Genomic DNA, 16,210 nt, shown 5'->3' on the forward strand with positions numbered 1-16,210 from the left:
AAGCATAGTGTAATTAAAAGCATAATTATGTTTGTAGGTGTGTTTGTATACTCTCCTTTAAATAAGGAGGCACATATGCGTGTGCACAAGGCAGAACGTTGCACTTTACTAAATTCCAAAGGTTGGATGCTTTAGCAGGCAGGAGAAGGAAGTCTTTTTTGGTGGTGGGTGATGTTAAATTGGAACTTGATAGTTTTCAAATGTCTTCCTTATGAAATAAATAAGTGTTTGGGACTAGACTCAATAGAATGCAGTATAAATTTTGAACTACTTAGGCAGGTTCATTTGTCTTCATTTGTGGACTTGCCTTTATGCTGTTTCTAAACTCAGTCAGTCCGTGTGATAAATGGTGGGTGGTGAAACTAAGACTTACTAAATAGTACTTCACTTGGACCAGTCTAAGAGTAAGCCACATGCTTGGATCTGCAAACTGTCATTTTTCAACAAAACCTGTAACACAGGTTGTTTGGTTTGGTGGTTTGCTTTTTGTTCTATTTTTTTATTTTTCCTTTTGTTTTTTGGACCAGTTTTTCTGGTTCCTGAGAAGTGGAACACAGAGGTAGCAGGGTAGATCACAGAGCTCAGAAGAGGGGTTGTGGAAAGTACGAGTGGGTGTTTGAAAGCATCTTGTGTTGTTAAACGATGGATAGTGCAGCCTGGGAGTTGTGAAGGGGAAGAGGATTTAGAAGGATGTGCGAAGGATGTGGAGAGGGCTGAAGCTGACAAAGCAACAGCAGCTCCTACCTTGTAACTGTAGTTGCTCAAAACGCTCTAGGTCTAAAACCTTCAGTGATTCTTCACATGGATAAAAGCATTATTTCCATTTTCTATATCCCATATTTCCTCCTGGATAGAGGAAAAATAGTAATTAGAAAAAGTAATAATTTTAAAAATGTGTGTGCATTTTTTTAAGCAATATTATTACAAGCTTCAGTTTTAAAACCTAAAGTTATTGGTTTAAAATGAAGTACTTTTAACAGTGCATTTATGTGTGTATATTTATTTATCTAGCAACTCAATGGGTGGGAATCATGGAGCATCTAAAACACAGGGTTTGATACTATTACCCTCTTTAGCAGATTCAAGGAAAAACTTATCTGTTGCTCGTTATATTTGACTGGCTCAGTTCAGTGAATAGCTTATTCAGAAATATGAAATCAGTTGGGCTTTGAAAAAGCAGAGATACTTGTTTTCTCAGGTAGGAATCAAGAGAATGAGATCCACTAATTCTGAAGTCTCAAAGTAGTTCTTTGCTGCGGTGATTAATAAACTGCAAATCTACATTTCAAAATAACTTCTGTAAACTTGCCTATTCTGTATGTCTAATCAAATTACACTTCACAACCAAGTGTGTAAGGTGAGTCATTACGAAAAATCTAAAAATAGTAAATTAAAAAAAAAAAAAGCTTGCTGGTAGGCAGAATGTGTAGAGGAGTAATCATTACTTAAATGAAGATACATACAGCKTTTTCTCTTGCATAACAAAAAGCACAATAACTTGATAGTATCAGCAGATTTTAATGGTACTAACCCTCGTGAAAGTAAAGTATAAATGTATAATGAAACTGGCTGTTTAGATCAATGTTTTCCTGCCTGCATGAATCCCCGGTCTCAATTGGCATGATTGAAATTAGTCTGTTATTTTGCCTTATCCGGTCCGGGAGCTGGATTCTGCTACTTTGTTCTCTTCGTCCCTGCCTCCACTTGCAGGAAAAGACCTCCTCACTTCTCTCAGCTCCTTTTGGGTGGTGAAATTGCTACGTGTCCTGAGGGCAAGGAGTTTCAACCTTGCATAGTCTGTGCAGAAGGTACATGATTGCAGTTTGCTGAACTAGCAAGCCATTCYTAGTTAAGTACTTCTGTTACAGTTCAGTAAAGTACAGTTTGTGTTGGTGAGACTTTTAGTCATGTATGATACTTGAAGAAAATCATTTTCCCTGAAAAAGCTCGAATTTAATTTAATTTGTCAATGATAAGTAGTTGGAGGTTCCAGTCTCAAGGTGTTGCAGGGCTGGCTTTATTAAACTGGTTGCTTGTCAGTGAAAAGCTGCAAAAAAATCTTCTAAAAATGGTTGTGTTCTTTTGGTTTTGGAGGGGTTTTTGAATGAAGATTATAATGTTGTTTCCAGACAGTGGGGATAATGTTGTACAAAGGCATTCTTGTGGATGAAAGAAGGAAACTGTATGTGAGCAMTGCGGGCTGAATTTTCAGACTTTGTAGTTGGTACAAGCAATTGTTTTATTCCAATACGTAAAACTTCTGCACTGATGGGCGCATTGTAGAATGAACCTAAAATAAACATCTGTTCATGAAAAGGACATTTCAGGGTTTTTTTGAGCATCTTTCCAGAAATTTGTTTGGAATCTGAGCTTGTTTTGGTGGTATTGATTCTTCTTATTAGTGAACATACATATATTCCATTTTCCTTAATGATCTGAATTCTGATTTACACAATAGTCTTGTATGTGTGCCTTAACTTTTTAAGACAAAAAAAGAGCCAATGATTTTAGACATTGGATGTATTGAACCTCTTCTGTCATTGACTGCAGGAAGATTTGAAGGACTCTCATGCTTCTGAAAATCAAGCCATGTTTTTTTTGTTTATATAAAAGATTATAGTTCACATGTAATGCTCAGCACTTACAGCTACACAGGAATTCTGTAGCTATGTATACAGCTTAAAGACCTCCAAGTAGTTTAAATGAGAGCTTTAGAGCAGTTTTGTGTAGCATGTATGTAGTATATATGTTTTTGCATATATAATTACCTATATTTTAATCTTGTATTTTAAAATCTTGTATTTCTCCTTCAAAAAAAATGCTATCCAACTGCACAATTATGGCTTCTGTGTTTGGGGAGCCATATTAATTGTAGTGGATTAGAACTGTCACTCTTTTGAAATAACACAAATGAAGTTCTTAAATATAATTTTGTCTTTGTTTGTCCCCCCCGCCCCCCACACTTCACAGGATCCTTAAAACTGTGCTATGAACGGTGATTCTGGTGCAGCGGTGGTGACTTCACCACCTCCAACAACAGCCCCTCATAAGGAGAGATATTTTGATCGAGTTGATGAAAATAACCCAGATTATTTGAGAGAGAGGAATATGGCGCCTGACCTTCGCCAGGATTTTAACATGATGGAACAGAAGAAGAGAGTCTCCATGATTCTTCAAAGCCCAGTAAGAAAAGAAACTGCTGCATCTTTACAGTGTTAAATATTGTCTCTCTCTCTCTCTCCCTCTCTCTCTCTCTCTCTCTCTCTCTCTCTCTCTCTCTATTTTTTGAATATCCCAATGGAACTGAAGAATTTTATTATGTCTTAAACCCATTTGATTTGCCTAGTTGGCCTTTCTGTTCAAGTATTCATTTGTAGCATGATTTTCTCATGTTGTCTGGTTGCATTTTTATTGTCTACTCATCAAGCATTTCCTCAGTCTTGTTTTCAGAACTCTCTGTTTAATCAGGGAACAATAATAAACTGCGAGTGATTGCAGTTTGATATTAAAGAAGCTTCCCTGAGGGAGAAAAGAAGCAAAACAAAACTGCTCTCGTAACATTTGTTCCTTTTGTGTAACTGGTGGGTGGCTTGAGATATAAAACATTTTGTGACATGCCTTCATTGAGAATAGGGATGTAGTGGTATAGTTACTGTTTTTCAGGTGAGATCAACCCATTTTATTTAGATTTAATGTTTGATTGAACTTTTCTTACAGTACAAATTTCAGTGTTCTAGTCAAAAAAGCAGCTAGCAGTAGTAGTAAAAATCTTTTCTCTTTTTTTTTATTTTAAGTTTAAAAAAAAGGAACATAAACAAATCCCTAATCTAAGCATAGTTTTAAAGTCTGGTGGCTATTCCTCTCTCTGTGGCTGGCTGCCCTCTTGGCGCTCATTTCCCCGTTGATAACTGTCCCAGGTTGATAACTTTCCTTCTTTTTTCTGGTTCTACTACTTTGACTTTCAGATTTTATCTTCTTTCAAATTGATTGTATTTCCTGCTCCTTCTTTCCAAAATCCATATTAATAGGCTCAATGAGTTTTGGTATTACTTGGAGAAAGTATGCTGGAACTTTTCTTTAAAGAGAGAGGGGGAAAAAATTACTCATGTTGTTGAAAATGTTGTTCTTTGAAGTTCCAAGTAACAGTCTGCACCCATTAACTCTGTCCGGAGCTGTTTTGTAGAAGAGGTATAAGACATTTCCATCAGAATGCTAAAAAGATGTTGTATTTGAAGGGTTGAAGTTCATTTGAGTCATGCTTGACAATATGCACTATCTTGTTGCTAGGCTTTTTGTGAAGAATTGGAATCTATGATCCAGGAACAATTTAAGAAAGGAAAGAACCCAACAGGCTTATTGGCTTTGCAGCAGATTGCAGATTTCATGACGACAAATGTACCAAACGTCTACCCAGCAGCACCACAAGGCGGAATGGCTGCCTTAAACATGAGTGAGTGCACCTTAACATATAACTAACAGTTTGGGGTTTTGTTGGTTTTTGGAAATGCCATCCTGTTCTGCTCACAGGAAGACTAAACGTAAAATGAATTGATTTAGTTGCTGAATGCTAGTGAGAAGCAATGCGATTTGTGTGTGTAATTTGTATCAACAGCCGTTTCAAATGTGATACCTTAATTGAAAAATAAGCCTGATAAGTGGGCAGTAGTTGAAAACTTTAGCAGTATTTAAATGTTTAGATTTATCAGATGGATTGTCTACTGGAGAATAAAACACTCATTAATAATCTAGCAGCAGTGGAGGCCTTTGGAAACTAGTTATTTTTTGCCTTTGCAGTACTGTTTGTGACTTTCTTCTGTGAAGCAAAGCTATAGACAAGAAACATCAGCAAGCAAAACAAAAAAAGGAAATGCGCGCACACACACACACACACACACACACAGGTTTTGGTATGCTTCAGGGAACATAAATCCCTGTCTGTGCTCCAAAATGAAGCTGTACTTAGACTGTAACATGGTCTAGTTCTACTTTACCACAGTTTCTTCAAACCACATTTCTAACTGCACTGTAGTTAGATATGCAGCATTTTTAATTCTTTACCATAATCYTCCTCTCTCTAGACTGTGCTTATTTTTTCCTAATTGAATGCACACAAATTTGTGATTCTGTCCTGCTAGATATATAATTCTACTTTTCAAGAATACAGTATTACTTATTTCAAACAACTGAAATACGTAGAGTTGCATTTTTTTTTTCTAGTATCAACCAATAGTTGTATTTTAAAGGCAGTCATGGGTTTGAGAGAGAGAAAATATATTTTTCTAAGGAACCCACTGTTACCTTGGCACTAATGAATATTAAGGAAGGAAACTAATTCTGATTATATCCACAAAAAATGGTCTTCTCAGTGATCATAGTTACGTTTGTGCAATATAGATTGTGACGTTGTGGTAATTAATATTTGCTGCCTGTTTCTTAGGTTAATATGTTAATAGTAGCATGTAAGAGCAGCCTATAATACTGACACACGTTGTTAGGTTTTAACTGATGCTGAGTACCTAACTCGCATGTGTTTTTCCCCCCTCCTCCTTTTCAGGTCTTGGCATGGTGACACCAGTGAATGATCTGAGAGGATCAGATTCAATTGCTTATGAAAAAGGGGAGAAGTTGTTACGATGTAAATTGGCAGCTTTCTACAGATTAGCAGATCTCTTTGGCTGGTCTCAGCTTATTTACAATCATATAACAGTGAGTACTGAATCAACAGATAACGGAAGCAATTGTTTTAATGTACAAGAGAATTACGCCCTTCCCCCATCTGTCACTTTCTCATTGTGTGGAAGAAGAGCAAGAGGATTGAAGGCAGGTTAATAGTGAAGAGATTTATCATTGCATCTCAAGCACAAGAGCTGAACAGCTTGAATGTCAGCCACTGTAGTCTGAATAGAGTCTTAAGAGAGTGTACATAAAGTTCTCAAGATGAAATTAAGGTTACTGAAAGACTCGGTCTTTTAGTATTTTAAATGGAGTGAATAACTTTATTCTGTATGGTAATATCTTAGTTTTCTTTCAAAGTACTAAAATACCTTCTTATTAGTCATTCAGTTGAATTTTACTGAAAATTCTCTACCAACCTTTTTGTAAAAGAAACCATAGTACTTCTGAACACGAGCGCGCTACTTAGCTTAATGCTGCGTGCCAGCTATTTTCCTTGTGACTGAGTAATCACTGGCATCCATAATAATAATGACAAGGAGGTCAAATCAAGGAGGTTTTATATGCCAGAAGAATGATCAACATGAGTCTCATGAGTAAAGTCACAGCTGTGGTGTAAAACCCATTCTATTGTTTTCCTAACAGAGCTGAATTGTTTTTTTCCCTATATAGTGGTGTGCCTAGAGAAGTCGTTACGGCAATGCCATGTGATTGGGATGGGATTTATCAAGTTGCCTTTCTTTTAATGGGGCTGGAGGAAAGCACAGGAAGATTGGATAATGGTGTTACCAGTTGAGGTGGATGACACAGTCAAAGCACCTGGAGTATGAGATTTGGACAGTATTTTAGACAGCTTTTGAAAGGCAAAGTAGTACTGGAAGGTTTGTGGTTAATAGTTTGTTACCGGGTAGTCACAAGCCATAGTTCAGCCTTCCTTTAAGGCTGTATGTATATTTACAAAACAGTCTTATCTTTATGTTCTGTATGCCCATGTTTTATGTAGTGTTGTGGTAGCAGGGCGCGCTTTTGGAATGTGGCAAATGTATGTGACTTCTTGCAGAACTGGGTTTTGACTCCAAGTTTTCACTGTTTGTGAACGGGTGCTCTAATCACTAGGATACTGCATTAAAGTTAAATGCTACCAGTATACATTTTAAATAATAAAAATGATATAATAACGCCCCTCTCGGAAGGCTATCCTGTGCGTTTGAGGAGAAAGGAATTGCAAGGATGTGAGAGCATATGTCAGTCTGGGGAGGTGATCTTTGATTTTCTGGATCTTCAGCAATTGCTCGCAGCTGCTAGGTGTGGAATTGTTCAGACCGGTACCATCCTGATACAGAAGCAAAATTACAGAGCATCAAGAGCTTTAGAGTCAAATAAGATAACGTATAGTAAACTTGGATGCCTCTTGGGTTAGGCGGAATTTAAAATTACAGGTTTGCAGAAGATATTTTATTCACCAAGTCTTGGTTTGCTTTGAGAACGTGAGCTATTGATTGGATCTAATCCTGAAGTAGGGTGGTTTGTGTGTCTTGCTGCTTGTTTATCTTATGTTCAAGCAGCCTCATTAGTTTTTTGGGCATTTGAATAATACCTATTCTTTGTCTTGCATAACAAAGTAGAAGATTTTGTAAATCACTAACGTTACTGTAACTGAGAATGATTTTGGTGATTCATAGAAGTACAGGTTAATCTGAACTAACTGGTGCTGTTTGTTGAAGGCTCTTTTGCTGTATCTGTGTTACCAGCTGGTCATAAAGAAAGATAGATTTTGTACTAGAAATTTTTCTTTTTTTTGAGTGCCTGTGGTTTCTTAAATTGGAAAGATAAACACCAGTGACTGAGCAACAGGTTGGCTTTGTTTTCGGTTATAGCAACCTAGACAAGTGGAATGCGTAAGCTTTGTAAAGTCTACGGTCTTTGTTACCTCTCTGAATCCAGCAGCACAACTTAAACCTAATCACCTCTTTGTGGTAACTGATATTCAGAGCTGTAGTGTTTTGCTGGAGTTGGAGCCCTACTTAAGAAAGGCTGTACTGGTTATGCAACCTATGTACATGCCTGTGTTTATTTCTCTTATATTATGCAAATGTGCTTATCTTTTACACCAGCTAAATTATATTGTTCCAAACAAAAATTGTTTGTCACAATACAGTGAACTGTTAATTTTGAAATGATTAGAACTGAAACTAAGGGAGACCAGTTGTTTGCAAGCTGAAGCCTAAGAAGTTGAAATAGGTTTGCTGCAAGAGAGCAACAGTACCGTTTTGTTTTTAATAAACTTTTGATTCCCTTTCTGAGGAAATCATGAGTCTGTAAAAGCAGCTGAAAGGCTGTGCCTGATAATTTTGAATGAGATCTCCTTTGTTAAAATTTTTGCCCTTTGCTATATATTACTTGCATAAGATTATGATAACTACTGTTTCTCTAAGTACACTTCCTAAACAAGTGAAGACTTCCTAGCAATTGGATACTTTAAGCAAATTGCATATTGATGTTAATGAAGGGTATGCCATGTAAGCGTCATCCAAGAAAGATGAAAATTTTCAAGTGCTGGTCAGAGATGGACAAACCAAAATGTTGGCGGCATTGGATTTTATATTGCTAATCAACTATTTATTTTAGGTTTGTTTTCCTGCACTAGACCTATATAAAGAATGCATGTAATGTTACAAGTAGTAGCAGACCTGAGATAGCATAAAATAGTCACATCTTGGGGAAATAGAAAAGTCGAAAAGATTGGGTAGACTAATAGCAAAGTAGGGAGTTTCCTAAAACCGTTTCTGTTCATTCATGCAAGAAAGAGTTTTTTCATGAGCTCTGAAAAACTTACTTCTGACATGCTGACTTCCTCACTTTAGTGATCATAAATATAGATCTACCTTGCTCACATGTACAGTAAGATATTTGAAGTGTTTTAATTCTCCATTAAGAGCTACCTAAATGACCTAGCCGTCTGGTACTTATCACTGTACAAACTTGAATAAGATATATCCCAAGCTGTAAATGGTTTGAAGTCAGATTTATTTTTATATTATAAACTTCTGCATGTGTGAATTAGACTACAGAGCAAAAACTTAAGTGAGGAGTGGGATACTTGGTAGAAAATCTACAAGTATGCTGCACTGCTCACAATATCTCGCATGGTACCAACATTGGGGATGGAACCCTACTCAGCATCAATATGTTTTAAATCTGTTGGCTGAATTCTTAAATTTTCACAGCCTTTTCTATTTCATGCCTTGTATGTTACTATGATATAAATACCATTGGAGTATAAATTTGTTTTTCTAAAATGCAGTGACTTTTTTTCATGTATCACACAGAGTAATTCGTTTTATCCATAGTAATCTAGCTGTCATTAGCACAGGATGTAAGGATTACCATTGTCCATCAACCTGAAGGACTTTGGTTTGTACCTACCATCTGGTTCTGTTCAGCATGGGTTAATTATTATCAAGTGTGCTGTATGTTGATTATCTGTTATAGCATACATGAAAGTCACATTGTGTATGGTACAGGAATACTTACTCATTCCATACTCAGGAAATAAAAGTAACTTTCATGTCACTGTGTGATTTGGTTTTGGAGCTTTATATTGTATGTATTGTATTGCATGCTTTAATAAAGTATTCTTAACTTGCCTTTTACTCTCGTTTTATCCTTAGGCCAGAGTAAATTCTGAACAGGAACACTTCCTCATTGTACCTTTTGGACTTCTCTACAGTGAGGTTACTGCATCCAGTCTGGTAAACACTTATTTTTACAGCTGTAAAATATGAGTAGCTGAATCTTCTCTGTCTGCATGTCTGTAGCTGTTTAAATTCTATCCTAGAGAATATTTTATTTTCTGTTTGTTACATGTGTAGGACAGTTTTACTGAATATGGTTGGTTTTGGTAAAGTTAAAGTATCTTCGAGAGAGTGTTTTTTTGGTTTTTGCTGTTTTTTTTTTCTTTTTTTTTTCTTCTCTCCACATATACACCACGAGGTGCCCCCCAGCTGTAAACAGGAGCCAGATCACTTGGATAGCTAACTGCATCACTCCCTTGAATTCCGTTGGCTGTTGGGTCAGGCTTTTCGAGGGTGACAATACCTATTTCAGACATAAATGATGCAAAATAATTACAATAATTACAATTTCAAGGCATTGTGTTGGATGTGTCATTCAGTAGCCATGGTTTAATGATGTAAATAGTTGATGTAGGTAAACTATCTCTTTAGGGTGTAATGTTAGTGGGAGAAGACATTACTTAACTGTTAGCTAGCAGGAAGAATTTTGTGACCCTTTATCTTCAGTGCAGCTTACTTAGGCTGCTGCTGAAGGTAACCTGAATTAATGAGGTTGACTCTTTTTGCACTGAGGCAAATCAGGAACTTTCACACTGTCCCTTCCACCTGGCTACTGTAAGGTAAGTAACCTCTAGCAGAGAGGTGAGATAAGTATATGCAGAATAGTAACATCTCAGACTTCAGCTGATCTTAGAAGAGTCTGCTCCCCTCAAGGTCCAAATACGCCTCTTCAGCTGTATCTAAGGTTTGGCTTTTTCTTACATAAGTCTGCCATAACCGTCTTTCCTTTTGTTGTAGCCTTTACATTAAATTTAATGAAAAGAACTAAGAGCTACCGTTCCATGTTACTTCAGGATTTTTAGAGGAGATTAAGGGCTGTGTGGGAGGGATATTTTTTGTTACGAACAAAACTCCAAAGAAGTTTTTTGTTTTTTTTTTTTTTTTTTTTTTTTTAAGGTGTTTTTTCTGCTTTTGTCTTTATATCAGATATGTAAGCACTTAGAGTCAAGGCTGCGCGATTATTGAAAACTTAGTGGGATTGCCTTAACAAGGATTAAGAGAATGAGAACTGCAAAGTGCACTGAGCAAACAGCTTGTCTGTACAGCTGACTAATGAATTTTTTTTTAAACAGAAAATAATATAAACTTTTTATGGAGCACCACAAATTTGGTTGATAAAGTAGTATCTTAGTCATATTGTGTGGGGTTGTTATTGTTTGGCAAGGTACAAGGTTAAAGGTAGCTGAATCCAGTGTGCCAAAGGACCCAGCTCTTTCCTTCCATCTCAGTCCACTAGATGCATGGCTTCTGATTTTTCCTTCTTCCCAAGTCCAGCTGGTAGCAAGGCTGAGGATGTATTCCAAATAGGCAGGGGCATGCAGGTGCGGACACACACCTGCTACAGGCATGGTTGCCATTAACAGATACCACAGACAGGAGACCAGGACAGCCCCATAAACACAAACAGCACTTCCATGAACATGAACAACATGAACAGCTTGATCCTGTTCCTACTCTCCAGCTAATCAGGCTTTAAAGCTCGTTGGTGGAACATACACAAAGCTCTGTTTATTTAGCCCATGCATACTCACATTCACAGGTTCCTCGGACTTTGGCCCAGTCTTTAAGTCTGTCCAGTGTCCGTGCCCCAACTCTTATCCAGTCTCTACCTCAGACCTTGGGTCTTTCCGGATTCTGGCCTGTTGCTACTCAGCAGCTAGTCTGACTTGAAGTTTTCTTGAAAAATACACGTGCACAAACAGAACAGAGAGCGCACTCGCACAGAAAATAGCTAGCAGTAGGGTTTAATAAGAAGATGGACTATGGTGACAAGGAGCAGAGCTTAGCTGGACAAGCATACTGACCAATGGCCTGCTTACACAACTGGCCCTTTGGTCCCCCCTTTCTCTCTATTTTTCCCATGCTTATTTTTCCCTTCTCCACCTTGGTCCTTTGCTTTCTCCAGCCTTGTCCCCTTCCCCATAAACAACCCACTCATAATTACTTTTCCCTTTTATTCCCAGTCTTGCTATGTCCATACCCAAATCTGGTATTTCCAATACCCTTACCTAGGCAATCAACCTTATAAGGTATCACTGATACAGTTACCTAGGTGCTGTTGGCCTTGCAAGGATCTGCTCCACAAATACTCCTCTTCAGGTATCTGTAAAGTTTGGCTGTTTCTTACATAACTCCATCTTAAAGATCTGTGAAATCCAGCCATTCCTCACAGCACTATCTGTAACTTTTGTCAGCATTTTACACTGCTACCTGTTACATGCAACAATTTTTGTTGATGTTGTATCTAGTGGTTTCTCCTGTCCTGCTCAGTTAGTTTAATCTCAGGCCAGTGCTGTGGTCATCTGCCTGGAGCCTTATCATACATGTTTTTGCACTTGTTAAAATACTAGAAAAAAGTATGGTTTTAGAGCTTTGGTGGTAGACATTGAATTAAATCAGATTTATGGCAGTTTTGGACTAATTAAGAAACTAATTCTTTTCATTGCCAGGTTAAAATCAATATTCAAGGAGATGTAGTTGATCGTGGAAGCACTAATTTGGGAGTAAACCAAGCTGGCTTTACTTTGCACTCCGCAATTTATGCGGCTCGACCTGATGTTAAATGCATTGTGCATATTCATACACCAGCAGGGGCAGCGGTAAGCACACTTTTTATTCCCCAGCCATTACTGAAAAATAAGTGGTCCCCCTTAATCATTGGTTTGCTTCGTTTTGGAAAACAGGTATTTCAGATCTGTACAACCGTTACCACAAAAGATACTATCTTTTGACAGGAAGTCATAAGAGCTTTGCCATTTTGTCTAGTGGTGTAGTAAGGCACAATTTATCAAGTTTTTCTTAAATATTTGAAAACCTGCTGTGGCCTGAGTACAAAAGGCGCTGGCAGCACAGCCAAAATCAGCCGCAGGCAGGCTGTAATACTCATCTGAAAACTGTTGTGGCTGCACACATGTATCTGGTTTTAATAGATAACCGGGTTTATGTGTCTCATAAGAACAACTGGTTATGAATCAGTTGTATCCCTTTGAATTTTTTTCCAGAGTCATCTGGTGACCAAGTTTCTCAGATACTTCAGAGTAGTTTTTCTGTTTGTGGGGTTTTATTTTGTGGGTGGGGGGGAGGGGAGGTGCTTTTTGTTTGTTTGTTGGTTTTTTTATTTTAACTGATTCACAGCAGCAATACAACCATTTCAAGGAAAAATGACAAGATTCCTAAAATTATGAGCTATAGAGTAGTGTCTGAAAGTTTACATCTTTAAAAATGTTTCTTGATTTTACCTGCAGTGCTGTGGAATTACCTGTGTAAGTTTGTCACTCAATTCCTTGTATTTGAAAAAAAGAATTACTTAATGGAGTGAAAGGAATGAAGGATCTGGTTGATTTTGACAGAGGCTTTTCATGTCTGTGTTGATGTCATGTCAAAGCAGCCATATTAAGTCAGACCCAAGAACAATGTGACTTTTGTATCCTATCCAAAAGCTGCGAACAGTAACTAGAAGGACTGTAAGAACAGCAAAGCATATGGCAGTCATTTTCCAGAGTGTGCCCTTATTATCACTTCTGATTTGTTGCTTTTGCAAAAAAATGAGTTAGTTGTTTTAATATTTCTCAGGTGTCTGCAATGAAGTGTGGTCTCTTGCCAATATCACCTGAAGCACTTTCCCTAGGAGAAGTAGCTTATCATGACTACCATGGTATTTTAGTGGATGATGAAGAAAAAGTGCTCATTCAGAAAAATTTGGGACCTAAAAGCAAGGTCAGTAGTTACAGATAGAATTCAAGAAAAGTGTGTGTTGGTGGAGGGGAGAATGTTCTTTAATCGGTAGCAAGATGGGATGGATACATATTTAATTCATTGTAAATACTTGCCTTATTGCATTAACTTTATTTGCAATGTCTCTCTAGGTCCTTATTCTCAGAAACCATGGCTTGGTATCAGTTGGAGAGACTGTTGAGGAGGCGTTCTACTATATTCATAATCTAGTGCTTGCCTGTGAGATTCAAGTAAGAATTTTAGTGTGTTATATAATAATGTAGTCTGTTACATTAACTTGCATTAACTTTTCAAACGCATGAATAGTTGTACACTTTACTGGTTGAACTCCTGATCTAAACTAACCCAGTGATTAGTGAAATCATTGTTTTATGTGAAAGCTTCCAAAATATCAGTTTAACCAGCAACATTCAAATGGTGAACTGGAACCACTGATTTGATATAAACTGCTTATTAAAACAGACATGCTTTCAAAGCATTAAAGCAATTTTTATACAAGTATGTTGACTTATTTAATGTTAAAATGGATTAAATTCTTCTAGTTTCTTGATGACTCTTACTGAAAAAACTAAAAGATGGCTTAATTGTTTTTAAGGTACGTACCCTGGCCAGTGCAGGTGGACCTGACAATTTAGTACTTTTAGATCCTGGAAAGTATAAAGCCAAGTCTCGTTCCCCCGAGTCTCCAGCAGGTGAGGGTACTGTATCCCATCCAAAATGGCAGATTGGCGAACAGGAATTTGAAGCTCTTATGCGAATGCTTGATAATCTGGTAAGACAGGCATTGTTGTCTAATTGTTTTATATGATAATGCATGAAGTATTTTAAAAGCCAAGACAAGGGACATGAGTAAAGAATGGGCTGCAGGTAATTAGAATAGTTTATGCAACCTGTAGCCTTCTTCCTCCCAGATCTTAGGGGCCCTCAGAAGAGGAGGTAACATGAAAAGAATGTTTCAGGTCTCCTTTGTGAAGATAGTTGATTTTCTTTTGTATTCATAATAGCTGTCGGTGGCATCAGAGGGGGTCTTTATTTCATGTGAGGTGGCAGTTCCAAATTATTCTGTTATTCTGGTGTTATTCTTGTTATTCTGATGTTTGAGAGTGTTTTCTCCACTCTGTCCCCCTTCCCTGCCCTCCCCCAAATGCGTAAAGCAGTGTTGGGTGCTGAGTCCAGCGTGATTTGACTTCCAATAAGTTAATTATTGGATGATTAATTATTAAGTTTGATTAATTTTAATTAAACTCAATGTTAATATTAATAAACAATATAGTTATTAATTAAATTTAATAAGGTCATTTTCAGATAAAACTGTTTCAGTAAAATCCCATCTGTAACGAATGACCAACTACTGACATTCGCTGCCTGGGAAAGATGATACCTTTGCTGTCAGAATACCCCAAGTGGTGACTGTAGGCAGTGGTACTGAACATCTCGTGTAACATATTGTCACTGTTATAATCAGACTCAAAGTGTTCTGATTTGTGATTTAATGCATCTTGTTCCTTGGCATAGGGTAAAATGTGGTCTTCATGGTGATGTGATGCATGTGTCCCTAATAGGATCCATACTAATAATGATACCTAAAACCCTTACTACCACATTTACTATATAGTAAATAATGAGGGTTTTTTCCACCTTAGATCAGTGTCCTATCTATAGTACAGAAAAAGAAAAATTCAGGCTACTTCATCATTATTWATTTGAATATCTCATGTTTTCATATCAGATGAAATGGTTGGTTATAACCTTATCTTAAGTCAGTAGAAAAATTCTCACTGATTTTAGTGAGCAATAGTCAGGCTATTGATGAAGTTGGTTAGGAACAGTGGACTCCCTATAACACTGACTGGTACCTTTGGTTAGGTTGGTAGGCTGGTAGGTTGGTTGGTTCAGTTGGTTTTCAGTCTCCCCAGGGAGTATCAATTCTTTATGCATGTGTTCCTTGCTGCAAACAGAAAGTAGGATTGTAAAGGAAACTACTTACTTGTCATACTTACTAGGAACACAGGAATCGAAGGGAGCTTACTATCATCTGGTATAGGCCTTGACTATTATAAATAGCCACGTGTTATATAGTTAACTGCTTGAGGCTGTAGATAGWTAGTCAGGTTGTACCTTGATCATTGAAAGATGTGGCGGCAGCCAAGATGACACCTTGGCAGTGCTTAATGCATAGAACTTCTGCAAAGAAAAGTAAGCGCACATACTCATGGCTAAAGCTTCTTTACAACTGGTTTTGTTTCCAAAGAGTTTTAATGCATTGAGAAATAGGCTATTTGCACTTTTTATCTTTGAGCCAAATCTCAAATATTTTGTWTTTGGAAACTTCTTAGAGATACTGTTAAATGTGCTTTTTATATGTAAAATGCTGAACAAAACAAAAGAATGCAAAAGAAAGGGGAAACATGACGGTAGTGTTAGGGTAAAAAAGGAAACAAAATATACTTCAGAGGAAGTAGAAAAGAAAAACAACATAGGGAGAGATTAAGGAGGGGAGAGAATGTGGATGTAAAGTAGTATGCCCGTTTAAAAAACGAAGCCTTTGCTTGTATACAATATGCTGAATTTTGAACTGTTAGAATACGAAAGAGATCTTTTTATCTACCCTACATTTTGTATCAACCAGTTCTTTGTTTTTTTTCCTCTTTATTTTAAAATTATGAGAAATGGCAAATAATACATTTGAGTGAAGTAAAATAAAAGTATAAATGAGAAATTGAAATATGGTACAAAGGAAAGTCAGGATTCTGCGCTTGGACTTAAATCGAGCTCCCAAGACTTAAACAATTACATGAGAATTCAGTGAGAAATACCAGGAACCACCAGTTATTATTTTACCTTTTTTTCTGTACTTTAAGTGCACTACAAATTCAAACTTAGCTTACCTCATTGCAGTTTAATGATATACTATTGTCCATAGAAAGAACTGTCAAAAAGTGTGATAG

The 16,210-nt window shown here is 37.1% G+C and overlaps 1 protein-coding gene across 1 annotated transcript in view; it reads left to right on the forward strand.

The window, feature by feature from the left end:
• ADD1 (adducin 1) overlaps positions 1-16,210 on the forward strand; it is a 69,474-nt gene that overhangs the window by 31,268 nt on the left and 21,996 nt on the right. The window contains 8 exon segments of the mRNA XM_026064651.1: positions 2,971-3,183; positions 4,288-4,450; positions 5,555-5,706; positions 9,345-9,425; positions 11,978-12,127; positions 13,101-13,244; positions 13,394-13,492; positions 13,858-14,034. Coding sequence (XP_025920436.1) covers positions 2,989-3,183; positions 4,288-4,450; positions 5,555-5,706; positions 9,345-9,425; positions 11,978-12,127; positions 13,101-13,244; positions 13,394-13,492; positions 13,858-14,034 — 1,161 coding nt within the window. The 5' untranslated portion in view covers positions 2,971-2,988.

The sequence above is a fragment of the Apteryx rowi genome, unplaced genomic scaffold (assembly GCF_003343035.1).
Source record: "Apteryx rowi isolate R43461 unplaced genomic scaffold, aptRow1 scaffold_22, whole genome shotgun sequence".
Taxonomy (NCBI): domain Eukaryota; kingdom Metazoa; phylum Chordata; class Aves; order Apterygiformes; family Apterygidae; genus Apteryx; species Apteryx rowi.